Source organism: Chiloscyllium punctatum, chromosome 13, assembly GCF_047496795.1.
Source record: "Chiloscyllium punctatum isolate Juve2018m chromosome 13, sChiPun1.3, whole genome shotgun sequence".
In the NCBI taxonomy this organism is placed as follows: domain Eukaryota; kingdom Metazoa; phylum Chordata; class Chondrichthyes; order Orectolobiformes; family Hemiscylliidae; genus Chiloscyllium; species Chiloscyllium punctatum.
Genome location: NC_092751.1, coordinates 85,612,506 through 85,640,078, shown reverse-complemented (window position 1 = coordinate 85,640,078; position 27,573 = coordinate 85,612,506). Strand labels below are relative to the sequence as shown.

At 42.0% G+C, this 27,573-nt stretch overlaps 1 protein-coding gene across 2 annotated transcripts; it reads right to left on the bottom strand.

Annotated features, from left to right (window-relative positions):
- Window positions 1-3,975: 3,975 nt before the first annotated feature.
- On the bottom strand, window positions 3,976-27,222 carry LOC140484592 (chymotrypsin-like elastase family member 2A). Of its 2 annotated transcripts, XM_072583082.1 has the most exons (7): window positions 27,111-27,222; window positions 26,046-26,114; window positions 14,949-15,058; window positions 13,678-13,772; window positions 8,293-8,573; window positions 5,772-5,935; window positions 3,976-4,248 (listed from the first exon to the last, which is right to left on the bottom strand). In XM_072583082.1, exons 1-7 carry the CDS (start codon window positions 27,205-27,207, stop codon window positions 4,069-4,071), a joined length of 996 nt encoding a protein of 331 aa, XP_072439183.1. In that variant the 5' UTR covers window positions 27,208-27,222; the 3' UTR covers window positions 3,976-4,068. The 2 variants fall into 2 exon arrangements, with proteins under 2 accessions (XP_072439183.1, XP_072439184.1); XM_072583083.1 differs by lacking the exon at window positions 26,046-26,114.
- Between the last annotated feature and the right edge of the window lie 351 nt (window positions 27,223-27,573).

Below are 27,573 nucleotides of genomic sequence, written 5' to 3'. Positions count from 1 at the left end.
CCACCAGAGAAGTACCAGAGGCATGGTGAGTAACTAATGTTTTTTTTCTCTGTTCAAGATGGGAAATAGGGTTAATCCAGCAAACTCTGGTGAACCTCACATCGGTGCTTGGGAAGCTAAAGGAGAGAAATCTTAGGGATGGGATTTACAAGCGTTTGGAAAAGCATGGCCTAATTAAGGACATTCAGCATGACTTTGTGAGGGGCAGGTCATGTTTTACTAACTTGATTTAATTTTTCGAGGAGGTGACAGAGGTGATCGATGAAGACAAAGCAGTGGGATGTTGTCTACATGGAATTCAGTAAGGCTTTCGACAAGGTCCCTCATGGTAAGCTAATCCAGAAGATTAAGATACATTGGATCCATGGTGACTTTGCCATGTAGATTCAGAATTGGCTTGCCCAAAGAAGAAAGAGGTTGGTGGTGGAAGGGTGTTTTTCAGGCTGGAGGTCCCTGACTAGCAGTGTTCCGCAATGATCTGTACTGGGACTCTGCTGTTTGTGATATAATAAATGCTTGGATGAAAATATAGATGGGTAAGTTAGCAAGTTTGCAGACAATACAAAGATCAGTGGAGTTGTAGAAGGTTGTCAAAGGATACAGCGGGATATAGATCAGTTGTTGAATTGGGCAATGGAATGGCAGATGGAATTTTAACCAGATAAGTGTAAAGTGCTGCACTTTGGGAGATGAAATGTTAAGGAAATTTATACAGTCAATAGCAGGACCCTGAACAGCATTAATGTACAGAAGGATCTTGAGGTTCAAGTCCATACCTCCCTGAAAGTGACCATGCAAGCAGATAGGTTGGTAAAGAGGACATGTGGCATGCTTGTCTTTATTGGTCAGGGAACTGAGTACAAGAGTCAGGATGTCATGTGGCAGCTTTATAAGACTTTAGTTCTGCCTTAGAAAATTGTGTTCGATTCTGGTCACCACATTACAGGAAAGGTGTGGAGGCTTCGGAGAGGATTCAGAAAAGATTTACCAGGACGCTGCCTGGATTAGAGGGTATGAGCTCGAAGGTGAGGCTAGAAAAACTTGGCTCTGCTGAAGCGTCATCTAGATTCAAAACGTTAGCTTGCTCTCTCCCCATGGATGCTGTCTGACCTGCTGTCATTTCCAGCATCTTTTATTTTTAGTACAGCTTCCAGCATCTGCAGTCATTTGCTCCTACCGGAAAAACTGAGTGTGTTTTCTCTGGAGCAGTGGGGACTGAGGGGAGACTTGATAGAAGTCTATAAAAGTATGAGATGCATAGTTGGAGTTGATCGTCAGAATCTTTTTCCTAGAATTGAAATGTCTAATACTAGGGGTCATGTATTTAAGCTGAGAGGGGGAAAGTTCAAAGGAGATGTGAGGGGCAATTTTTTTACACAGAGAGTAGTTACACGTGCTGCCAGGGTGGAGGTGGAGGTGGAGGTAGACATGACTGGGGGCTTAAGAGATGTTTTGATAAGCACATGAATATGCAAGGAATGGAGGAATATGGACTAGGGCAGGCAGAAGGGATTAGTTAATTCGGCGTCATTTTCAGTACAACATCGTGGGTTGAAGAGCCCGTTCCTTTGCTGTACCGTTCTCTGTTCTATGATAACAAGCAGCATTAATGCCCATTGTAAACAAATAATTTATCACAACTTATTCGTTCATCTTTCAATTTGAGGTTTTAAATGTTGCGAATAGTCTATCACACCATCCCAAATGGAGCTGAAGAGGAGGATAACGCAGATTTCACATTGTGTGCTCAACCCCCCCTTAGGAATTATGTTGAGATTGTCCAAATTCATTACAAACACCAGAGAAAGTGCTTTAGAATCGCAGAATGGTTATAGCCATTTGAATGAGGCCATTTGGCCCATCTCTGTAAGAACAGTTCATCAACTTCCACTCCCTTGTCTTTTCCCCATAATCTTTACATTTCTTTCTCTTCAGATGATTATGCAATTATCCAAATTCCTCAACCACTGGATTCATACAGCATGGAATCATCCCCTTTGGTCCAACCAATCCACACCAACCATGATCCCAAACTAAAGTAGTCCCACCTGCCTGCACTTGGCCCACATATTCTAACTGTATCTGCATCTAATACTTTCTTTGGCAGTTCATTCCACATATGAACAACATATAGTATAAAAAAGTCAGCCCTCATGTCCTTTTTAAGTCTTTTCCTCTTACCTTAAAGATATGTCCCCTACTTTTGAATTCCCCCACCCTAGAGAAAAGACCCTTGACATTCACCTTATCAATGCCTCTCATGATTTTATAAACTTCAATGAGGTCAACCTCCTAACCTCCAGTGAATGAAGTCCCAGCTTTTACAGTCTATCTGAAACTGTCCAACCCCAGCAAAATCCTAGTAAATCTTTTTGAATCCTGTCCAGTGTAATAATATCCTTCCTGTAACGGGATGACCAGAATCACACATGATACTCCAGAGGAGGCCTCGTCAACAATATGTACAACCTCAACATGCGTCCAACTCCCATACTAAAAGGTCTGAGCAATGAAAGCAAGCATGCAAAATGCCTTCTTAACCATTACCATTTAGAATGACAAGGACAGAAGCTATCACTACCTGCAAGTCCCTCTCCAAACCACACCCCATTCTAACTGGGACATATATCGCCATTCCTTCAATGTCACAGTCCAGGAACTGACTCCTTACTGGCTTTGTGAGTGTGCTTTGACAAAATGGATTACAGTGAGTCAAGAAGACAGCTCACTACCACCTTCCCTATGGCAATTAGGAATGGACAATAAATGGCTCCGCTCATATCACATCCATGAGTGAATTTAAAAAATAAAACTTTTTGAATGCCACAGTTGAATTGGCCTCTATTTCCATCTGAGGCAGCACATTCCAGATAAAAGACCAGTTCCTGCATAAACGTATCTCCTCCTTTCTGTCATTTGCCAATCGCCTTAAATCACCGATCTCTGGATCTTGACTGTTCCACCAATGGGAGCAGGTTCTCCCTAACTATTTGTCAAATCACTAAAGGTTCTATCAAATCTTCTTTTGACCTTCTCAAGAGAGAACTGCTCCATCTTTGCTAAGCAATCCCTGGCATGGAAGTCACTGGTTTCTGGAGGCCATATTCCCCCTCTAAAACCTGAAGTGCAGTGCTCAGAATGGACCCGATTGCCTGTTAAGGCATAGCGAATGTTTTGTAAAGTTACACCATGACTCATTTTTTTTAAAGATTTGTTCATAGGACAGCATTTATTGCCCATCCTGAGTTGTTGCCCAGAGGGACAGACCAGGTAACAATGATTTTTTTTTTAAACAACAATGGTTAGGCCAGATTTATTTTAAATTACTGAATTCAAATTTCACTATCAGCTGTGGTGGGGTTTGAACCCACATTCTCATGATATTAGACTGGCTTTCCTCAATTACTAAACCATTGATATTACCACTATGCCACATGTTTGGGCATTGTTCCTGCTCTGTCTGGACACTGTGCATCTCTTTATCTCTCTCTGGACACTGCCTGTAGACTTTGTACATCTCTCTTAGATGCTGTGTCTAGATGCTTGTGCTCTGGATAATGTCTATAGACATTACACAATTTTCTCCACACACTCTCTGAACATTGTTCCTTCTCTCTGTATGCGATCTCTTGATGTTGTGCCCTCTATCTCTGAACGCTATTGCTGTACCTTGGAGAATTTTCCATTGATTCCCTTTGTTTTGCTAAGCACCTTGTTCATTTGTTAATTTTTTACAGTTTACTTAAAAATGTTTCCTCCTTTCCCACAGTCTTGATACATTAGAAATAGTTCATTGGCTGTCGACACTTTGAGGATTCTTGAGGATAGAAAAAGTGCTAGAAATTATTCCTCTCTCCTGCTAAATCTCTTGTCTTTCTCTTTTTGAAAATAAAAGTGATATTCACTTCCACTGAACATTCAAATAAGTACATAGAAATTGGTGCTGCAGCAGTTTGAATCAACACAAACACTACATTTTTCTTTCAAAACTTTAATTTCTATAGTAATTAATACTTTACAACACTCCTGTTTGCCTAAACTGAACCGATGGTGCAGACAGCCTTGGCTTTAGTCAAAGAAATAGTCCCGAATCCTTGTTTTCTCAATCCAAGGGAGATAGGCAGTCGTTCTGGTAAATACGCTCGGCTTGTTCTCAACTGTGCAACCAATAGGTCCGAAACTGACCACCCCATGGACTTCCCACTTGTGCGAATCAAGCTGACAGAGAAGAGGACCACCAGAATCCCCCTGAAACACAGGATAACATGCACTGAACCTCACTAATACACCATTTGATACAGTGGTTCCCAGTGTCACTGCATTAAACAGTGAATCCCAGTGACACACCATTAAACACAGTGAGTCCCAGTGAGACACTATTAAACACAGTGAGTCCCAGTGACACACCATTAAACACAGTGAATCCCAGTGAGACACCATTAAACACAATGAATCCCAGTGGGACACCATTAAACAGTAAATCCCAGTGAGACACCATTAAGCGGTGACTCCCAGTGAGACACCATTAAACACAGTGAATCCCAGTGAGACACCAATAAGCACAGTGAGTCTGAGTGACATACCACTAAACACAATGAATCCCAGTGAGACACCATTAAGCACAGTGAGTCTCAGTGACAGACCACTAAACACAGTGAATCCCAGTGACACACTTTTAAACACAGTGAGTCCCAGTAGGACGCTATTAAACAGTGAGACCCAGTGACACACATAGCGAGTCCCAGTGAGACACCATTAAACACAGTGACTCCCAGTGAGACACCATTAAACACAGTGACTCCCAGTGAGACACCATTAAATAGTGAGACCCAGTGACACACCATTCAGCACAGTGAGTCCCAGTGACATACCATTAAACACAGTGAATCCCAGTGAGACACCATTAAGCACAGTGACTCCCAGTGAGACTCCATTAAACACAGTGACTCCCAGTGAGACACCATTAAACACAGTGACTCCCAGTGAGACACCATTAAACACAGTGAATCCCAGTGAGACACCATTAAACACAGTGACTCCCAGTGAGACACCATTAAACACAGTGACTCCCAGTGAGACTCCATTAAACACAGTGAATCCCAGTGACATACCATTAAACACAGTGAGTCCCGGTGAGACTCCATTAAACACAGTGACTCCCAGTGAGACTCCATTAAACACAGTGAATCCCAGTGAGACACCATTAAGCACAGTGAGTCCCGGTGACATACCATTAAACACGGTGAATCCCAGTGAGACACCACTAAACAAGGTGAATGCCAGTGACACACCATTAAAAACAGTGAATCCCAGTGAGACACCATTAAACAGGGAATCTCAGTGACATACCATTAAACACATTGAATCCCAGTGACATGTCATTAAAGAGGGAGTCCCAGTGACACCATTAAACAGTGATTCACAGTGATTCACTATTAAACTGTAAGTGCCAGTGACACATCATTAAACAATGATCCAGCGACACACCATCATGAATAAACATATTGAATGATTTTCAATTCCTTGAAGTGCTGAATCTACCCACACTTTCTCTGTCTCCACCAAAGCTAATCAATCAGCAGATTCAAGAGAGTCTTCCTGGACTCAGCAATTTCAGGTGAGACATTTACTCAGCGATGAGGTGGAATCTGGAATGTAACCTGTCGTGTGAAACTACAAAACTAATCCTCAAGTTGTCTGACAGTTTAGAGATGTGAAATGAGGGAGGAGGGCGGTGAGTGCTAAAATCCAACCTATTTCCTTCCAGTTACCTGGCAAGCAGCTGGTGGTCCCTCTGTATCTTTGTAACCGGCACAGATCATCGTGTTTCTCACTCGGTCCCCCCAGAATTTTTTCATTTTGCAAGTATGGTGATCAATGATTGGCAGCCTAGCTTGATTCAGGACTTCAGATAATATGATGTTTTCCTTTTGTCCTGTTGTAAAAGAAAAAAGACAGAGTTCCTTGTTATTTCGTTGGTCCAATCCCTTGCTCCTGCTAACATCTGAAGTGGCTTGGTTTATCACTCTGCGTATTATTTTAGCTTAGGCCTGCTGTGGTATGAATATATATCTAACTGTAGCCTGGTTGGAGATTTTGAGTCAGATAATTATGAGTTCCCGCTCCAGAAACCTCAGTGCTAATTATTGCCCAATATTCCATTGCAGGCTTCAACACAGATGCCTTCTTTTGGGCAAGATGTTAACGTAAGGTCCCAGCTGCTCCCTCACATTCACATAAAAGCTCCAATGGCACTAATTTGAAGAACAGGAGAGGCCACGGTGATGGCCAATATTTGCTCTTCAATCAGCATTGTAAAATAAACTATTGTTTTGTTTATGGGATCTTGCTTTGTACACATTGGTTGTGGTCTGTCTTACATTATTACATCACTGAACATACTTCAAAAATATTTGTATATTTCTATTTTGCTTCTCATTTACAGCATCTGCAGTTCTTTTGGTTTTTCTTCAAAAATACATTTAATTGACTAGGACATTGGACTGTCTTGAAAGCAGCTTTAAAAAGAGCAAGTATCTTAACTTTCTTTGCAAAGAACAATAGGGTTTAAAACAGCAGGACATGTAACACAAGAAGATTTTGCTGTTTTCTTCATCAGTCTGTTAGTTAATCTTATCCAGTTCTCTAAATTATCACATGTCTCTCTTTTTCTTTTTCTCACTCATCTTTTCCAGACCTTGTTCATTTGAGACATCAGTCTTGTTCTGCCCAAGGGACATCAATCTGAACAGTTAACCCTTTCTTCCTCTCTCCCCTGATGCTGCTTAACTTGCTGAGGATTCAGCAGTTTCCAGTCAGTTTTCCAGACACTGGCACTGGGAAAGCAGGAAATAGTGGGCCACTGATATGCCAGATGAAACAGACACCTTGAATTTTGAATCAACCTGTTCAGTGATGTTTTGACACGCATCTGGTGGCGGGTGGAATTTGAAACCAGGCAGACCTGCTGAAGAGTAGAGATATTACCACTGTTCCACAGAACCCTGTATATTTTCTACCAGCTGATTTGATCCTATGTTCCCAGAGCATTAATGTGGGCTCTGGCTTATTGATCCATTGACACTACTACTACAGCAATGTCACCACACACTGAGCATCTGTATATAAGGTCTGAATTTGAGGGTTTTAAACAGATTGACATTATTACCATGATTAATATTACAAGAAACAGCTTGTGGGAATTAATTGTCTTCAAGTACAATAAATAGAGGAGTAGGGCTCTCATGGTGCAGTGATAGTGGAACCTTCATAGAGTGGGCGAGAATGGTCAGCCAAATGGTCAGTCCTCCTCCTGTGATGCTGTGACCATGGTTCCCCTGGAGTCTAATGCAGTCCAAACCTCATGCATCGTGGTTTGGTTTCTCAGCCCATTGATTGGGTGAATGAGCCTTGCCCTGTGGAAGTTGCCCTATCATTTTGTTTATTTGCATAACAACGTGAGAAGTGCCACTTTGCACTGGGAAGCAAATGTTAAAGGAAACAATAACTGTCAAAGATAACGTGCGGCAAATATTTATATTAGCTTTGGAGGACCTCAAGATAGCAGGCGAATGTTTAGCCTTTGGCAGAGTATTTTCCCTTTCAGAGGGATCTTCATCCAAATGAAAGAAAAGGACCAGAAAAGACAAACAAGTGATCCAAACAAGCCTGGCCAGACCTGTCATGTTACAATGTTAGCACTCCTGTCTCCCAACTCCAACTGGTCACCTTATCCCCTGAGACAGTCAGACAAGCTACAGAAAAATGACAACTTAGATCCATTCAGGGAAGACAAGTTCAATGAAATTCCCCTCAAAGACTACCAACCCAGTTCCTGGAGACCATTGGGTAATTGGACAATAAAGAACAGAATAAAATCATAGATTGATTACAGCACGGAACGAAGCAATTTATGCCATTGTGCCTGTCCTAGCACCCTGTAAAAGCAAATCAGTGAGTTCCAATGCCCTGCTCTTTCCCCTAACCCTGCATTGTTTTCTCTTTGCTGATAATAGAGTCACAGAGTCATACAGCATGGAAACAGTCCTTTTGGTCCAACCAGCCCATGCCGACCATTATCCCAAACTAAACTAGTCCCACCTTTCTCCATTTGGCCCACATCCCTCAGACCATTTCTTATTCATGTACTTATTTAAACATCTTTAACGATCCAGCTTCCTTTTGAAAACCAGAACCCCTCCAGGATTGGGTTTGAACCCATGTTCAAGGGTAATAATGGGTGTCAGAACAATAACTTCCATTCAATCCTGCTTCCTTAGGTTGCTCCCTTACCTCTGGTGGCACCCCAGCCTGTGGTCCAGCATAAATGTCCGGGACGCAGTTGCCTGGCAGTCTCAGGTATGCAGGCATATCGGACATAGTTGGTCTGTGGAATGTCTACTGCTGATCTGACCATCGCAATATCATCATCAATTTCGTTGAGGAGTGGGTAGCGATAGTGTTCATGTTTGTAGATTCTTTTCACACGGTAGATCTTCTCTGTCCGTTCAGTCCAGTTCAGGTTGTGCTTACCGAGTACAATACGCCAATTCCCAGCATCTTCTGCTTTGCCTCTAGAAAGTTTCGTGGGTTAAGATTAGAAAAGTGGTTTAATGTCAGCCTCGCTGAATTATAGTGTAATCATAAACATGAATGGAAGAATTTGAGCATTGATCAGTCCGTCACCATCTGCTGCTTTGTCTGCGACACTTGAGCATTGATCTTTTAAGGAGGAGAAAGTGAGGACTGCAGATGCTGGAGTACCAAAGGACATTTTTCAACATTGATCTTTTAAGCCAATGTAAGACAGATATGCAGTCCTACCCAACATCCCCAGACTTAATGCTACCAGCCTATACCCCCTCAATATAAGGTGTGAGGCACTGAAATTGAAAGGACCACACAAGCCTCATGCACTATGGCACTGAACCTGTGGGTGTAAATATCCAGGTATATCCCAATGGGGCAACCTTTCTGAAGCAATTGTGGCATCTTCCAGCTTCACCAGGGATAGAAACTCTCACATGTCGTCAAATGAGAGTGGAATGAATGCCTGTTGTCATCACTGCATCTTCTCCCCTTTTCAAAGTGGCCAATGGTGTGGAGACATTAGAACATTTGGGACAAATATGGATTAATTAAGAAATATCAGCATAGTTTATTAAGGGTACACTATGTTTATGATTTTTAGTGAAGTTACAAAGAATTGATGAAGGTAATGTGGTTGATATGGTGTACATGGGTTTTTAAAGCCATTTGAGAAAGTGCCACATGACAGGTATGTCAACAGAGTTAGATCACATGGAATGAAAGGCAATGTAACAGCATAAACACAAAAGTGATAGGAAGTTACGACCAGTGATGAATGGGGATCAGTATTAGGGTCACTGCTTTTCTTAATCTTTATTAATGACCTAGACTCAGGGGCATGGAGCCCAATTTCAAAATTTGCCGATGACACTGAAGTTGGAGGTATTGTCAGCTCTGAGGATGATAGTGATGGTGGTCCTTGGCTATTTGTAGTAAGCAAAGTACTGACTGTATTCAACCAGCTACTGCTAGATGTGATTCTGCAAATGGGCAGCACTTGCTGAACAACCCCAACTGCATTAAAAGCTGCACTAACAAACTCATAACCTGTACAAGGCTTTAGTGAGACTGCACCTGGATTATTGTATGTAATTTTAGTCTGTTTACTTGAGAAGGAGTGTGGTTGTATTGGAGGCAGTTCAGAGGCGGTTAACTAGATTCCAGACATGAGGGATTTGTCTTGTGAAGAGAAATTCAGCAGTTTAAGCTCACAACTCTTTGGAGTCTAGAAGAATAAGAGCAGATCTTTGTGAGGGGTACATAAGATGCTCAAGGGGATTGACAAAGGAGACGTAGACAGGATGCTTTCCCTTCTGGGATAAGGGGTCATGCAGAGTGTAGCGATACTGAGTAACTTTAATGAAGAATGGGTTGAAGGTTTATGGAAAGTGGGTAGGAAAGTGGAGTTGAGGCCAAGATGAGGTGAGTCACGATCATATCAAATGGTGGAGCAGGCTTGAGGGGCTGAATTGCCAACTCCTGCACCTAGTTTTTAAGTTCTTTTGTAAGCTGCTTGCAGAACGTGACACAGAATCACACTGAGGGACTGTCTCTCTGAAAACAAAAGGAATATGTTCGAGTCTTGTATAATTGACCAGGAGTACAGGGAGTCTTTGGTTCCTGACTCCTGGGGTTAACTTGCTAACCAGTCAGCACCCATTGCTCCTATCACAGAAATTATTGTGATCATTTGAAACTTGGCATTGTTGCATTTTAAAAAAATAATTCCTGGCATGATTATCACAAACTAGGCCAGCGTTTATTGTCCAATTCCAATTGCCCTGGAGATGGCGGTGGTGAGCTGCATAGCAGTGAGCTGCCACCTGCTGGTTGGTCAGGACACTCCCAGCGATGGTGACGGTAATATCTGGGATATTGTCTTTGAGATATGATTCTTTGAGTATGACTATGTTCAGGCTCCTGCCTGACTAGGCTGTGGGACAGATCTCCCAATTTTGGCACTAGCCCGCAAATTTGTCTGGACTTTGCAGAGTTGATCGGGCTAGGTTGAACATTGTCAATTCCTATGCCTAGGTCAACACTAGGTGGTCTGTTACATCTGAGTGGCTTGCGCAGTTAAGAATCAATCATGTCACTGTGGGTCTGAAGTCACATGTAGGCCACACAGAGAAGGACAATAGATTTATTTCCATAAAGGACAATAGTGAGCCAGATGGGATTTGATGACAATTGTTGGTTAAATTTAGATTTTTTTCCCTCCTTGTAATTCCAGATTCTGCTGTGGTGAAATTTGAACCCATTTCCCCAGAATAGCAACCTAGGACTGGATTACTGGTCCAGTGATATGACGTTAGGCCTCCACCTTCCCTTTGTCTGGATGAGTGTAAGATGAAAAGCCTGGATAAGTTCAGCTCCAACAACACTGAAGAAGTTTAACACCATCCAGGACAAAGCAGTTCACTTGACTGGCACTACTCCCTTCAACACTGGTGTTCAATAGCAGCCGTGTGTACAATCCACAAAAAGGACTGAAGAAATTCACCAAGTCCCCTTAAGATAATCTTCCAAACCCATGACTTCTACCATCTAGAAGGACAACAGCAGTAAATACATTGGGAGACCACCATCTGAGGTTCTCTCCAAGTCACTCACCATCCAGCCTGCCCTCAGACTTGTCCAATCAGGTGGGACTTTGTCTTCAGCAACCCCGGTTGAAGTATGAGTGGCATTAAACCTGTGCTCTTCTGGAATGGAATCTTGAGCCATGGTCACAAATGGTAGCCCTTGTCTCCAGTAAACCGCCTTGTAAGGCTCATAGGCCTTCAAATGCAGCAAGTACACGAGAGCGCTCCAAGCTGTCATAACCACGGTGGCTGCCAGGTTATCGGGCATACACTTTTAGGAGGTGGTGATGATGATCGCAGATCACCTGAATCTTAATGGAATGGAACCCCCTTCCCATTGCTGAATTTCTGCAGCATTGTGCTGTGGCCCTCTCAGTGCAATCAATGTGTGTACAGTCGCTGGAACCCTGCATCTTAGCAAAGCCAACTATGATCCTGAATCCTACTGCCCAGGCTGCAGCACTGACCTCACCAGTGGCACCAGTCACAGTAATAATACTGTGGGAATGACTCAGATGGCACATCGGTCACCTTTCGCTCCCTAAAGAGTCGCATATCGATTTTCAAAGTGGCAGTCATCCGCAGTCACTGGGAGAAGATAGGTCCCATTTCTGCAACCCTCAGGTCCCACTCCTGCATCCAGCAGCGTTCTATCACAGTGTCTCAGAACATATGGAGCCTGCATTGGCAATGCGCCTTCTTCATCCCCAGGGTGGGCAAATGCCACATTGCAATGACTAGGGCTATAATCCCTAGAACATTGGAGGCTGAGGGGTGACATTATTGAGCTTTATTAAATCATGAACACCAGAGATAAGATGAATGACAAGGATCTTTTCCTCAGGGTAGGGGAGTCCAACACTAGATGCCGTATGTTTAAGGTGAGAGGGGAATGATTTAAAAGGGACCTAAGGGGCAATTTTTTCACACAGAGGGTGGCGAGTGTATTGAATGAACTCTCAGACAAAGTGCTAGAGGCTAGTATAGTTTCACATTTAAAACTTATCTGGATGAGTATATGAATAGGAAGTGTTTAGAAGGATTTGGGCCAAATGCTGCCAAATGGGACTAAATTAATTTGGGATATCTATTTGGCATGGACGAGTTGGACGGAAGGGTCTGTTTCTATGCTGTACATCTCTAAGACTATTATTTTATGACTGTGGACAAGGGGTACATACAACTGGTGCCTGTGGATTGTGCTTTAGGGATGCAGTTTAGTGAAAAGCAACACGGAGATCCTTCAGAGCAAGTGGCAAGCTGAATCTGCCAGGTACCTGCTCTCGTTTTGAGCTGTCTTGACTTCTAGCTTACTTGGTGAGCTTGGTAAGGTAGAAAGCCGAATGTTAATGAGATTAGTTGGGCCATCAACAAGGCATTTGACAAGCAATAAGCCCTTTAATTGGTAACTAGATGCCCCCTGACATTGTGATGGCTTCATTGGTCTTCTTGTCTGATTTGATGACAAATCTTGCCATAGAGTGCAGCACACAGGCCCCTATTAGGCCCCGCCATGTGATTGTATGCTAATGGTTAGATACAACCAACATTAAAGTGATCCAGTCACTTTGCCATTACCAATTGTGTCATGATTTAGAGATGCTGGTGTTGGACTGGGGTGTACAGAGTTACAAATCACACAACAGCAGGTTATAGTCCAACAGGTTTAATTGGAAGCACTAGCTTTCAGAGCGCCACTCCTTCATCAGTTGGTGTGGTTGTCCACAACCACCCGATGAAGGAGCGGCACTCTGAAAGCTAGTGCTTTCAATTGTGTCAACCATTATCTATAGGTTTACTGGAACATTAACACAGGCACACTGCACTAATCCAAATGAAGTGTGAAAGCGAATGTAGGATGGGTAGTGTCAGTGTCACTTCGATGGATACAAGTCTCAAAGCTGATGTTTGTGCTGGTATTTGTCTGGTTATGTGATCATCTGTGATGTTCCCCTCCTGGACAGTGACAACCTGTGGTTCTTCAATGGGTATTGCGAACAATGGTGACCCAGAGAATGTGTTTAGACGGGATGCAGCTAAGGACAGGTAACCTGTATGGCCGAGTGGTTAAACAGTGATTACGGTGAGAGAATGTGGTTGTATGTGTAAAAGAGTACCAGCCATGCCGCTTATATGCCTTGGGCATTCTGGTTTTGCAGTTTCTGTGCTGTTACATTGCCGGTGAGTGGCTATACTGAATTGCCAATGTTTGTCTGGCTACACAATGGCCTATTAAAGATGGCGCAGGCTGAAGGGATGCTGGTCTTTTGCTAGATATCTGAGGAGTAGTGAGTTGTTCTGGGGCAGGGCAATTGGTAAGATGGGGCCTAAATCAGACCTGAGAGATGCCATGGGCGGAGGGGGTAGTTAATGAAGCGAGTTTGGTGAGAAATCTTTCTGTGCCTCGCATTAACGATCCCTTGAAGAGACTCAACACAACCTGCACTTAGCCAAAAAAGCCATAAGATTCAGCCCATCGTGCCTCACGCCATTGCTCACTTACTTTTGAAAGCAATGTGCTGCCGTCAGAACCCAGTGTTTGTGAATGAGAGTTCCGCCACAAACATGTTTGTAGGACCTACTCCCCCTGGAGCGCACCTAGCAACAAGAGAAGATTAGTTAATCTAAAGTCTTGCAAATAACATTTTTTATTCACCGGATGAAGGCATCGCTGGCTAGGCCAGCATTTATTTGCTCATCCCAGAGGCAACCACACTGTTGTGGGCATGGAGTCACATGTAGTCCAGACCAAGTAAGGGTGGCAGTTGCCTTCCCTAAAGGACATTAGTGAAGCAGATGGATTTTCCCCAGCAATCATCATGGTTATTATTAGATTCCAGATTCTTGCTGAATGCAAATTCTACCATCTGCTGTGGGAGGATTCAAACCCAAGACCCCAGAACATTAACCTGGGTTAATAACCCAACAATAAGACCTCTAGGCTATCGTCTCCCCTTAGGATCCTCGAAGATTTGGATATGGGACTCAGTGACCCCACTCCAGTCACTCTGCACTCATTACTCTGAGCTTAAATAATAACTGAAAATGACAGACAAACTGAGCAGCAGCGGTGCAAAGACAAACAGAGTTAATGTTTTGAATCCATTATAACTTCTTCTTCTTCGCTCTGAACAGGAGTTCTATTGGACTTGAAAAGTTTACTCTCCTTTTCTTTCCACAGATGCTTCCAGTTGGGCAGAGTATCTCCAGCACCTTCTGGGGTTTCTTTATTTCAGGTCTGCAGCATCTGCAGCTCTGTAATTTTAATATTCTGAGCTTCCGTTCACTCGTCACTTTAATTCTCCACTTTGCTCTCACTCTGACCTTCCTACCCTCGGTCTGCTATAGAGTTCCAATGAAGCTGAATGCAAACTTATGGAACAACTTAGCCTTTTAGAGAAACCTTCTGGGCTCAAACCTGAGTTCACCAATTTTAGACCATGTCCTCATCTCTTTCCATTTCTCGTTATCACTGATTTGGGCTTTCCTTGTTTCTTTCCTGTTCCTTCATTTTACCTTTACATGGAGGCTAACCCAGCCTCACCTGAGGTACACTTTCTGTCTCTTTACTGTGAAACATTCTGTCCTGCCCTCCACCCTATCCCTTGTGCTCTTTCTCTACTCTGACTTTCTCAAAACCCAAGACATTTCCTCAGAGAGCTGACATAGGACTGATGATCTGACCATGGTGCTGGCTAATTTCAGAATACGCTCTCACAGCAGATATCAGACTAATACATCGTAGTGTATCAGTGTTCCCCATTCACTGTTTACCTGTAAAGAGACCTGCCATGGCCAGGAATGTGGCCGTGCCTCATTCCCCGATACGATCCTCCCAGCTATATTCGGCGTGAACTGGGGTACACCACAGTCCTTTGGCCAGTCTGAAAACCCAATAAATACAAATATCAACATGGACTGCTCTCAAAATATCACAGTTTGTCTCACACTCTACGTACCTGTTAGTCTAGCCATCTTTTCTCCCATTCTCATTTCTGAGGGTCCATTGGTTTAGTCCATATCAGAGAATCACTACATTGTGTAAGCAAGCCATTCTGCCCATCATGTCCATACCACTTTTCCAAAGAGTATCCCATCCAGACCCAACCCCCTACCTTATCCCAGCATTTCCCATCGCTAACCCACCTCGCCTACACATCCCTGGACACCATGGGTAATTTAGGCAGGCCAATCCACCTAACATGCACATCTATGGACAGCAGGAGGAAACCAGAGCACCAGATGGAAACCCAAGCAGACACGGGGAGAATGTGCATGGGGAGAAGGCCACATAGGGAATGTACCGCACTGGTTTGCCATTGCCTTTTGCAGGCTGGCTGACTAGAAACTCTCTCCCTCTTACTGTGTAGCACTTGCTTTCTGAAAATCCATGGAGACTCCATCAACAGTATTATCTTTCAGTTACCTCTTCAAAAACTTAAGCAAATTAGTCAAGCATCATTTCTCCTTTAGTAGCACAGGCTGACTCTTCCTAATCAACTCAGCTTTTTTCTTGCCACTACTAATTCTATCCTGAGTAATTGTTTCCTCACCATTGACTGGTCAAAGAATGTGGGGTGACCTTATTGAAACATACAACACCCTGAGGGGGCTTGACAGGTTGAGAAGATGTTTCCGCTAATGAGGGAATCTGGAACTAGGGGACATAGTTACACAATGAGGGGAGATATGAAAAAATGTCATCTCCGCAGACAGTCTGAGATTCTCTAACCCCAGAGAGGCTAGATCACTGAAAGTCTTTAAAAAGGAGGCAACTAACTTTTTGAAATATCAGGGAGTTGAGGGCCAGGCTAAGTAGACAAAAGAGGAGTTGATATCTGGGGCAGAATAACCATGATCTTGTTGAGCGGTGCAGGCAGACTTAAAAATGGCCACTCCTGCTCTTATTTCTTGGGTTCTCATAGCCTCTAATTGTTGTGCTTATCTTTAGAATCTTTATTGAACAAGGCCATAAGGCTTGCAATTCTCCAGTCTTCTTGCACCTCGCTGAGTCCAGGGAAGACTGGAAGATTATGGTTCATGCACCTGTAATTTCCAATCTCACTCCCTTCAGTATCCTTGGAAGCATCTCATCTGGTCTCGCAGCTTTATGTACCAACACCTCTTCCTTCTTTTGAACCCTTCCAGTGATAGAATATCCTCCTCTGTCACCATAGCCTGGGTAATGTGTTTGAGGTAACATTATGTTGTGAAGTAACTATTAATACTTTCTCAGAAAGATCAATGAGGCGAATATCTTGAGGCACAACTCATCCTTTTGCAACTGGTGGAATGTAGTTGAGAGTCACTGTTGATGAGAAGACGGTTTTATGGGCTGCATTCATAAGCAAACATTTGCAAGTTGACCCTGACCATTGAACCATAGAATGATACAGCATTTGGTTCACCATGCCTTTGATAAGCTATCCAATTATCCCAAAACCCTGCTCTTGCCCCTAACCTGTTACTTTTTTCTCTTTAAGTATTTGTCAAATTCTCCCTTGAATATTACTGTTGGTATTTGTGGGACAAGAGAGAGGGATTGCATGGTAAATATTCGAATGGCTTGGTAACTAATGCAATTTTGTGAAAGCTCAAGCAGGTTATCCTCATGGAGGAAGAATGAAGAGTCACTCCCCTTGTTGCTCACGCATAAAACTGGTAACTTGCATGACCAATTGTCCCCGACTTTCCCTACCTTTACAGTTGGTCTGCTAACAAGGCAAACCTGAGAGAAAGTAATAGGAATGACCATGAGGCAGCTGGGTCAATATATGGACAGACCCTTGATGTTACTGCAGTAATATTAAAAAAAGGCACTACTCTGCGTGTTATTAAAAGGGAACTGCAGGACAATGTTTTCACGCAGAGGGTGGTGCGTGTATGGAATGAGCTGCCAGAGGAAGTAGTGGAGGCTGGTACAATTGCAACATTTAAAATCCATTTGGATGGGTATATGAATAGGAAGGGTTTAGAGGGATATGAACCAAGTGCTGGTAAATGGGACTATATGAGGTTAGGATATATGGTCGGCATGGAAGAGGTTGACTAAGGGGTCTCTTTACATGCTGTATATCTCTATGACTCTATAACCCATCTTCCCCAGTCTCTCCACACAGTTGAAATCTTTCATCCTTGGTACCCTTTTTGGAATGTTATTGGCTTGTGCCTGTGTCAAATTGTATTGATGTAAATTGCCACAAAAAATTGACAACGAGGGGAAATTGGAGAATATGAGAATAAACTAGCCAAGATTACAAAAAGAGATTGTATGAGCCTTTACAAGTGCATAAAAAAGGAGAGGAGTAGCCAATGTTCCTTGGAGGCAGAGATAGAAATCATGAGGAATGAGAATATGGCAGAGACGAAACAAATGATTTGCATTTGTTCTTCACATAGTGAACACAATAGATAATCCAAGGACTAATAAGAATGAGGAAACAGTTGATTAATACTAGCAAAGAAAAATTATTGGAGAGAGAATGAAATGATGGACAACTTCTCTAAAAGACAGGCAGCTCCTATTTCTTACGTTCATTTGATAATATGTTATTCAAAAGATTAAGACACAAGATAAGGGCCATAGAGGGATGATTAGTTAATGTACAGGCAGCAGAGAGTAGGACTAGAGTCATGGAGCTGTACAGCACATACACAGACCCTTCAGTCCAATTTGTCCATGCTGAACAGATATCCTAAATAAATCTAGTCCCATAACGAACACCTTCTTCACTATCCTGTCTTCCTGAAATTTCACTTTCAAGGAACTCTGAACCTGCACTCCAAGGTCTCTCTGTTCAACAATCTGTCTATATCTTATGTACTTATATACAAAAACAACATCCTCTGTCCTGTTAATTGATTACTTCCTTTGTAATTCTTCTGTTTATGGAAAAGAAATCTGAAGAAACAGTTCCTTCAAATAGAATCCGTGGTGAAGAAGAGGGAGGAATGGTTGGATATGGAATCATAAACCAAAGAATTTTACAGGATAGAAGGAGACCAATCGGCCCATTATCTCTGTACTGACTACCAAAAGAGCTATCCAGCTAGTCCCACTTTGCAGCCCTATCACTGGAGTAAGAGATTTTCAATCACCTGGCTGAGTGTATGCACAAGGACTTTAGGGTGCAGGGCTGAGAGTGATATCAGGAAGGGCATTGCTTTCTGATGAGGGTTTAATCTGAGCCCAGTAGATGACTGGAGTTAAATCCTGGGCTGTAACAGTTGGGCTGCCACAGGCATTCATTGGTAAATTGAGCAGACATCTTCATGTGAGAGATACTGGCGGTGCAGCCATTGCAAAGGGATTGAAGGGGGTTTTCTGTTCACTCTCTGCAAAGGGGAACACTTATTAGGCAGGGTTCAAAATGGCTTATAGATGCTCTCCATCCTTGAAGAAAATAATCTGAATAGAAAACAAAATAATTGAGGGTCAACATAAATGTTCTTCTACCTCAATCTGTTCTTTTTATTTAAAGACTCTGTACTGTTTCTGTTTGTGAAAGCAACGCTGGAAGTTCAAAACTTGATTTTATTCAAATCATTACCTCTGGCATTCAATCCATCATTAAAAGGACAGTGGGCTAAAGCATCTCTTCAGCTTATTAGAATAAATCCCATGTCAAGTCCCGTGATAATAGTTCTCCCAGACCAGCAGGTGCTTATAATTATGGTAATTCTCTGATATTCAGAAAGCAGAATGAACTCAAAAGCTTTGAAAATTGTGAGGAAATGGCCAGTGCAGTGGCTATTGTGCATAATTCTACATTGCTACTTATTGAAAAGAGTAGTTTGCTATCAACATACATTTTATTGTCATCATCATCGGTGGTCCCTCGCAGACAAGGATGACTCTCTTCCATTCGGGTGACTCCATTGGTGGCTGTAATGACCAATGTGGCTACCTCAGGCTTTGTTACACTTAGGGCAGGTGGTGGTCATGCGAAGGAGTGGGTGAGGTGTTGGTGTGGTAGCGTGCTCCTTTCACTATTTTCACCTGGTTTCCACTTCCCGGATGCTCCTCCTCCACTTTGGATGGTCCTTGGCCAGAGATTCCCGGGTGTCTGTGCGAATGCCACACTTCCCCAGTGAGGCTTTGAGGGTATCATTGAAGCACTTCCTCTGACAACTTGGGACTTGCCTGCTGTTTCAGAGCTTTCCATTGAGCTGGTTGTAGCAGACTAGATCGTGATAACTGTCTCACACCAGGGGGATTGTGCTACAAATTCTACTCAATATTTCTTCTTTTGCGGCCAAGTAACTACAATGAACAAACCTTTTTTAAATTAATTCAACCACAAGAGTCTATTATGTTATTGTTATCATGGACAATTGTAGAGTGGTGTTCCACAATCCCTTCCATTTGTCCATTGGCAGAAACTGCAATAACTTATCGATAATAGATCATTGAATTGTACAGCACATCAGGAGGCCATTCGGCCCATCAAGCCTGCACTGGCTCTTTGAAAGATCTATCTAATTCATTTCATTTCCTTGCCCTACATACGTTTCCTCTTAAAATGTTTGTTTAATTCTTGTTTGAAAGCTCCTATTGAATCAGCTTGAAGCAGCTCTTCAAATTAAAATGACATGAAAAGATCTTTCTTAATCTTTTTCCTCTGGTGCTTTTGCCAATTATCTTAAATGTGTATCCTAAGGTTTATCATCTCTGTTGCCAGTGGCAACAGTATCTCCCTATCTCTCCCAATTCCTCCCTCTTCTCTCAGGGGTTGTGAGTCTTTGGAACTCATTGCTTCAGAGAGCTGTAAGGACAGAGTCCTTGTATATATTTCAGTTTGAGATAGATAAACTCTTGATGATTTGCGGAATCAAGTGTTACAGGCAACTTAAAGGAAAATAGATGTGAGGGATGTCAGGTCAGCCATGATCCTATTGTATAGTGGTGGAAGCCCAAGGGGCCGAATGGTCTACTGTTTCTCAGTGAAAGTGAGGACTGCAGATGCTGGAGATCAGAGTCAAGATTAGAGTGGTGCTGGAAAAGCACAGCAGGTCAGGCAGCATCTGAGGAGCAGGAAAATCGACGTTTCGGGCAGGAGCTCCTGGGAGCCTACTCCTGTTTCTATTTCTTCAGTCTATCTATTAGACTAAACCCTTTCATAATTATTTACACATCAGTTAAATCCATCACCACCCTCTCTGCTCTAAAATAAATCAATCCTAGCATCTCAAGTCTCTCCATATAACTGAAGTCTCTCAATTCTGGTACTGTCATAGAGTCATACAGATGTACAGCATGGAAACAGACCCTTCAGTCAAACCCATCCATGCTGACTAGATATCCTAAATAAATCTAGTCCCATTTGTCAGCATTTGGCCCATATCCCTCTAAACCCTTCCTTTTCATATACCCACCCAGCTGCCGTTTAAAAGCTGTAATTGTACTAGCCTCCACCACTTCCTCTGGCAGTTCATTCCATACATGCACCACCCTCTGTGTGAAAGAAGTTGCCCCTTAAATATTTTAAATCTTTCCCTCTCACCTTAAACCTATGCCCTCTAGTTTTGGACTCCCCCATTGTGGGGAAAATACCTTGTCTATTTATCCAATCCATGCCCCGCATGATTTTATAAACCTCTATAAGGTCACCCCTTAGCCTCTGACGTTCCAGGGAAAACCGCCCGAGTCTACTCAGCCTTTCTCTATAGCTCAAACCCTCCGACCCTGGCTGCATCTTTTCTGAACCCATTCAAGTTTCACAACATCATTCCTGAAGCAGGGAGAATTGCACACAGTACCTAAGTAAATCTCTTTGCTTTTGTACACTATGTCTCTATAAAGTGAAAGTACTCTGTGTGTGTGTTTTTAAAACAGCCTTCTCAATCTGTCCTGCAACCTTCAAATAGTTGTGAATGTAACTTCTCAATTTCCTAATTTCCTGCAGCCATTTGTAATTGTACCAGTTAGTTTGTGCTCCTTCTTCTCAGTATTTCTTTACAGCTGGGATTGATTTGGAGGTGCCAGTGTTAGACTGGGGTGGACAAAATTAAAAACCACACAACACCAGGTTATAGTCCAACAGGGTTAATATATCATTACAGCTCCATGACACTGTAATCATTTGCTATAAATTTTGTGTCTTATGACCCTGCTTCACAACTACCTGATGAAGAAACAGTGCTTTGAAATAAACCTGTTGGACTATAACCTGGTGTTGTGTGATTTTTAACTTTGTTTACAGCTAGGGCTATCTTTATCGATGTTTATTTATGAATCACTAAGCATCTCTTACTTTAGTTAATGCTAAAGGATTTTTAAAACATTCAAGGACATCTTCAGATGGTGAGCAGCGCAATATAAATGCAACACTTTCCATCATAATTTGTCTTACTTTGAAGAAAAATGGTAACTGGGAGCAACACCACATTGAACTCACAGAGTACCATCAGAAATCGCTTTTCAAAACTTCTGCCACCAAATCCCTCCAAACCTCAACCCTCCACTTCTACCTTGCCCTCATTCCCAAACCTCTTCATCCCTAATCCCCATTACTCCACTTCCAGCTGCTACCCACACGTGTGACTCCCCCATTCCCTAACCCACTACCTTGGCTCAGCAAATATAACTGTTCATACGTATTTTAAGATTAATTTTGTAAAGCAAGAGTCAACTTCAATGATTTGCTTAATCCTATTTTGCCTCAACTTTGAAATACTGACACTTTACAATTTCTAAAATTTTGTACATTGTTTTGTGCTTAAGAGCTCGACCGAACTGGAGTGATCACATAAAAACACATAGTTGATGCTAACTAATTGTGAATAAACTGGTAAGGTACATCTCTGATAAAAACAACCTACATTTTGGTTTATTTCCAGTTTGTCAAATAATTTGGCAGCTTGAAGAAAATGCTACCTCCTAATGGAGAAAGGGAATTATAATACTGTACGCTAAGATTAAAAGGGCACCTGAATACACTCAAACTGAATACTGCGGCTCCACGTATTAAAGCAAATTTTGATTACAGAGTGATTTTGAACAAAGAATTGTTATGATCCCAGCTGATAGTGGTCCTGAACAAGTCAGATCCCAGAATGAAGCCAGGCTTGATAGATCCCATGTTAAATTTGTTTTAGTTAGCTAATGTCACCTAATTAAACATATTCATGAGGCTGCAGATATTCTTTAACAACAGAGTGCAAGTTCATTGCAGAAAGGAGAAAAAGAACAAGCAATGTAAAACACAGTTTAGAAAGACCTTAACATAAACAGCAAAATAAAGTTTCAACCCATTTCCCTTTATCTGTATCAGTCTCCAGTCCAGAGAAACTATCCTTCCATTTCATTTTTTTCAGTTTCTACTGAGCTGACTCTTCCCAGTTTCCTTTCCATGGACTGTGGTGATAATTCTACAATTCCTTTCCGAGTCTGTGGTGACAATTCTGAGGACCTAAACTTTCTCAATTCTAACAATTTGAAGATTTCTGTACAAACTCTCCTGGTTTAGAAATGCCACAGACTAGGAAACACTGCTGAAGTGACTGGCTCCACTGAACTGAATATGTTTATTTCCTTCCGAACTGAACTGAAAGTCTGCCCTGAAATCAAAGCAAAACGAATGGCTTTGTTCTGTTTACTCGGCCTGTCCCAAAACTCAGGAGTATAAACATTTTATCCATTAACGCCACAGGGATGTACAAGACAACTGAATTAAGTCAGATTCTTAGAAATTATGTATTTAGGTCACTGATTTTCTAACCTTTTTAAATAATGTTTTCACAGAACTGATCAAATCATTCTACTTCTACTTTAAAATCCAATTTCCAAAAATGGTATCTATACATAGAACTGACACCCTTCATTGCAGAGGGAGGAACATTCAGGGGGGAGTTTTATAGTAATGTAAACAGTATGGGCTACGGTGAGGAATCTAGGAGAATTGGGTGAGAAGTGCAACAGGTCTTTTTCAACATCGGGAACAAAAAGTTGCATTTTCCAACAGATACTGGGCGTTGAGACCAAATTGAGAAACCTATTAACAGGGATTATAGTTTGTTGTCAGCTTCATTAACTGCTGATCTGACCTTATTAATGCACAACTTCATTTCCTACCACCCACTGCAAGGAAACTAGAAGTCAAACATGCTCGACATGAAAGTCTGAGTGGGAACTTAGTGACTCTCATTCACTGCTTGCACCTCTGGAAGAATACACACTTGGACACACAGGCAAAAGTGAGGACTGCAGATGCTAGAGGTTAGAGTCAAGTGTGTGGTGCTGGAAAAGCACAGCAGGTCAGGCAGCATCTGAGGAACAGGAAAATCGACAAATTGGGCAAAAGCCCTTCATTAGGAATGACGCTAGACACACAGCTGTTCTCGTAAGTCACACCAAAGATAGCCATACAGGTACAGCAAGCTATTAAGAATGCAAGTATCATGATGGGTCAGGCAGCATCCGTGGAGAGAGAGAAAGCTACCGTTTCGATTTTAGATGACTCTTCAGAGCAATGCAAGTTTTATGCTGGTCCTTACTGATGAGGGAATGGAGTACATAAACAAAGAAGTCTTGTGACAATTGCCTGAGTCTTTTGTGAAATCATATCTGGGGTGCATTATTTTGGTCTTCATACACAAGGAATGAAATACTAGCATTGGAAGCAGTAACTGATGGATTCCTGGAGTGAGAGGACTGATCCATGTTTGAAGCAGTCAAACAGGCCTCTCACTCCCTGGTGTTTGGACGAACGAGAAACATACAAGAATTTGGAGAAGGTTTCAAGGGTAAACACAAAGGCACAGTCTCAGAACAGATCATTTCAGACTGTGATGAGAAATTTCTTCACTCAGAATCGATGGAATTCCTTACTCCATAGGATTACCGATGTTTCATCTCTGAGTATATTTAAGGCTGAGATTGACTGTTAGGGAAACAAGGGAGGTAAGGAGCAACCAGTAAAGTGGAGTTGAAGTTGAAGATTGACTGTTACTGTATTGAATAGTGAAGCAGCCTGATTGGTCTATCCCTGCTGCTATCACTTCTGTTTTATGCTCAGATACAAGTTCCATGGCTAACATTTTTTCACCAAAAAAACTAATCACAGTACTGTGTGTAAGCAAAATTTTTTTTTACATTTTGAATGACTGCCCACTAAAATGTAGATGAGATCAATGGAGATCTTCCTGAGAGGTGTGATAAGAATGTTTCAATTAAAGTACTAACATACTTAACATAAGGTATACTCTTGGGTGCAGTATATGACAGAATTTAGTTCTCATTTAGTTCTGAGCAGAATGGGGTAACCCAGCAAGATATAAACACTGTTTTGAATATAATAACAACAGCTCATGAGGCACTCAACTTTTAAAAATTTATTCTTTCATGTGATGTGGTAATGGCAACATTTATTGCCTATCCCTCGTTGTCCAGAGTTCAGTTAAAGAGTCAACCACATTAATGTGAATCTGAAGTCATATTTAGACTAAGTCAGGACTCAGACTTCACCTGATGAAGGACCAGTGCTCTGAAAGATTCTGATTTCAAATAAACCCGTTGAATTATAACCTGGTGTCAGCTGGCTTCTAACTTTGTCCACCCCAGTGCAACAATGGCACCTCCACAACACATTTTGACCAGAACAGGTAAAGCTGGTAGATTCCTTCCCTAAGGGGCAAGAGTGAACCAGATTGTTTTTTTATTGGATTCAATGATAGCTTCATGGTCACTATTACTGAGAATAATATTTATTGCATTGATTTTAATTCACTGATTGAATTTCAAATTCAGCAGCTGTCTGAGTGGGATTTGAACAAATGGCTGCACACAAGTCCCTCTGTCCCATCTGTCCCTCTGGATTACTAGTCCAAAGATATTATCATGACCCTACCATCTCTTTGCTTCACTTCACCTCACTTTCCTCTTCACTTGCTCCCTGTATATTAATGTCACTAGCAATGATGGCATTTATTGCCCATTCTGTATTGCCCTAAAAAGATGATGATGGGTCTTCTCCTTCAACCTTGGCATGAGAAAGCCAGCTACTGTTTTTCAGTTACAGGAAAGCACAGAGCCATAAAAGTCCATCTGACTGCCTTCCTGATCTAACTCCTGTTGCATTTTGAATAATATTGAGTTCCACAGTTCACAAAATTGAGATGAGGAAGGATGGGGCTTAATTTGCTGGATTACCAGCAAGCCTTCTACTGACAGTAACTTGATGCTGTTTTTCAGAATTAAACAGCTCTCTTGACGCATTGAAAATGCAGAAAGATCAATCAGATACACCCTGACTGAATTCACTCCCTGGTCTTAGAACAGAAGAGTGTGAGAGGGAGGGAAACCAATCAATCATCTTATAAGAGAACATTAACACAAAAAGTGGGTCACTAGATGTTATTCTGTTGATGGGCTTTTGGGCAATATATTTTTGGATAATTCCAGTGTGTTTTTGCACTGATTACCAGGAATTTGATTAATTGTTTGCAGAGTTCTATAGAACAAGCTGAATAAAGAGAACACAGCATTTGAAATATAAGCCATGAGAGGCCCAGTGGATAATGTTAATAACGTTAATATCCACTGGACCCCTCAGGTAACATTAATTTTATACTTTGCTTGATCGTTCCTTCCATTGAATTTAAAGACACCCAATCTTTGCCTTTTTATGCGTAAGGCTTTTGTTTGGTTAAAATTGCCTTTTTGAAATTTAATTGCGTTATCTCTCAAATAATCTGCCTTACTTTGGTGAAAGATGGAAAATCTATGGTGAGTAAATTTACAATAGATGCCCACCTCCTTCGGAAACACAGTTCTTCAAATCCTCAGCAGGGATATATTAACCTTGGAGGAAGTGCAGTGCAGATTTACTAAGTAAAAACGATGAATAATAATGTTTCTATTCAAATAATTACCCAATGCTGCGCTGTGATCAAGTGATCCTGTCTCCATCACACTTCCAGGCAGTGCATTCCAGATCTTCACTACTCACAGCATAAAAATAAAGATCCATCTCAATTATACTTGCTTTTTAAAAAAAATTACATTAAACTATTTTCCTTTTGTTCTTGATCCTTTTACAAAGTGGCATAGTTCATTCCTATCTATTCTGTCTGCACTTCTTATAGTTTTGTAAACTTTTATAAATCTCCTGTTAGCTCCTCATCTCCGAGGACGCTAATCCCAACGTATCCCGTCTATCTTCCGAACTTTAAGGGGAGGTAGGTATAGGACAGATGTTAGAGATAGATTCTTTACTCAGCGAGTCGTGAGTTCATGGAATGCCCTGCCAGTAGCAGTGGTGGACTCTCCCTCTTTATGGGCATTTAAACGGGCATTGGATAGGCATATGGAGGATAGTGGGCTAGTGTAGGTTGGGTGGGCTTGGATCAGCGCAACATCGAGGGCCAAAGGGCCTGTACTGCGCTGTACTTTTCTATGTTCTATGTTCTATGAAGGTTCTTATGCCTGAAAACATTCCTGTAAATGTTGGCTGCACAGTTGTTAGCAAATAACTGCTGCCAACGGTTCAAGAAGAGGGTGGGTGTATATTCACTGCAAGGACTACTGCAGTTCATGAAAGCAGCTCACCGCCACCTTCTCAAGGGTAACTAAGGATGGGCAATAAATGCTGTCATTGCCCAGTTGGCAATGCCTACATCCCACAAATGAATAAAAGGTCGACCACTGTCTTCTTGGGGCAAATAAGAATGGACAAAAAATGTGGGTGTTGACCACATCAGGAGAATGAATTTGAAAAATAACTAGTAACACCGTCACCATCACACACAAAGACAGCATGAGAAATTCCCGTTGGCATCGTCCATATGGAAGAATAAAAATTTATGTTTTGTATCTTGATTGTTCCTACTCCACACAAACAGTTGTATGATCACTGATCTCAACGAAAATTATTTAGTCTGCCAGTAAATGATTATTGACTGTTTTTCTCATTCAGAAGACAATTACAATGCACTTACCTAAGTGTGTAATTTTGCTTTGAGGGCCATTGCTAATGTGCAAGGCTTGTGTTAGAGACAGTACGAGGACAACAAGGGTCGCAATCTGTTCCAACATCTTCAGCAGAGTTCCATCGTGTGATTCCAAACATCCCTTCTTCATTCTCTTATTTATATAAATGACGGGTGTGCAGAGATCTTCATGTGACTCCATGTCACTATTGTCCCAGGATTAACCTGCTCTGTGTACAATAATAAAGGCCAAGCTAAACAGAGGGAAACAGATGCTTCTGGGTGGTCTGTTCCTCTGTGTGTATCTGTGCGTCAGCCAATCCTATGGTCAGTCAAATCAGTTGTTTCAGTAATAGGTTGACTGCCCATACACAAACAACAACATCAGTGACTAAGCATCATGTTCTAGAAAGTACTGTTTTGGGAAAACCAGTATGACTGAGAGAAACAAGACCCCTGTAACAAAGTGTAG

Excerpts from the sequence above, each read along its gene's own strand:
- LOC140484592 (XM_072583082.1), bottom strand. The coding sequence starts at position 27,207 with ATGTTGGAACAGATTGCGACCCTTGTTGTCCTCGTACTGTCTCTAACA. Across the intron at positions 15,059-26,045 it reads TGATCACAGCGCAGCATTGG|ACTGGCCAAAGGACTGTGGT; the intron begins GTAATTATTTGA and ends TTGGGTTTTCAG. Across the intron at positions 8,574-13,677 it reads GCAGCACATTGCTTTCAAAA|AGGCAAAGCAGAAGATGCTG; the intron begins GTAAGTGAGCAA and ends GAAACTTTCTAG.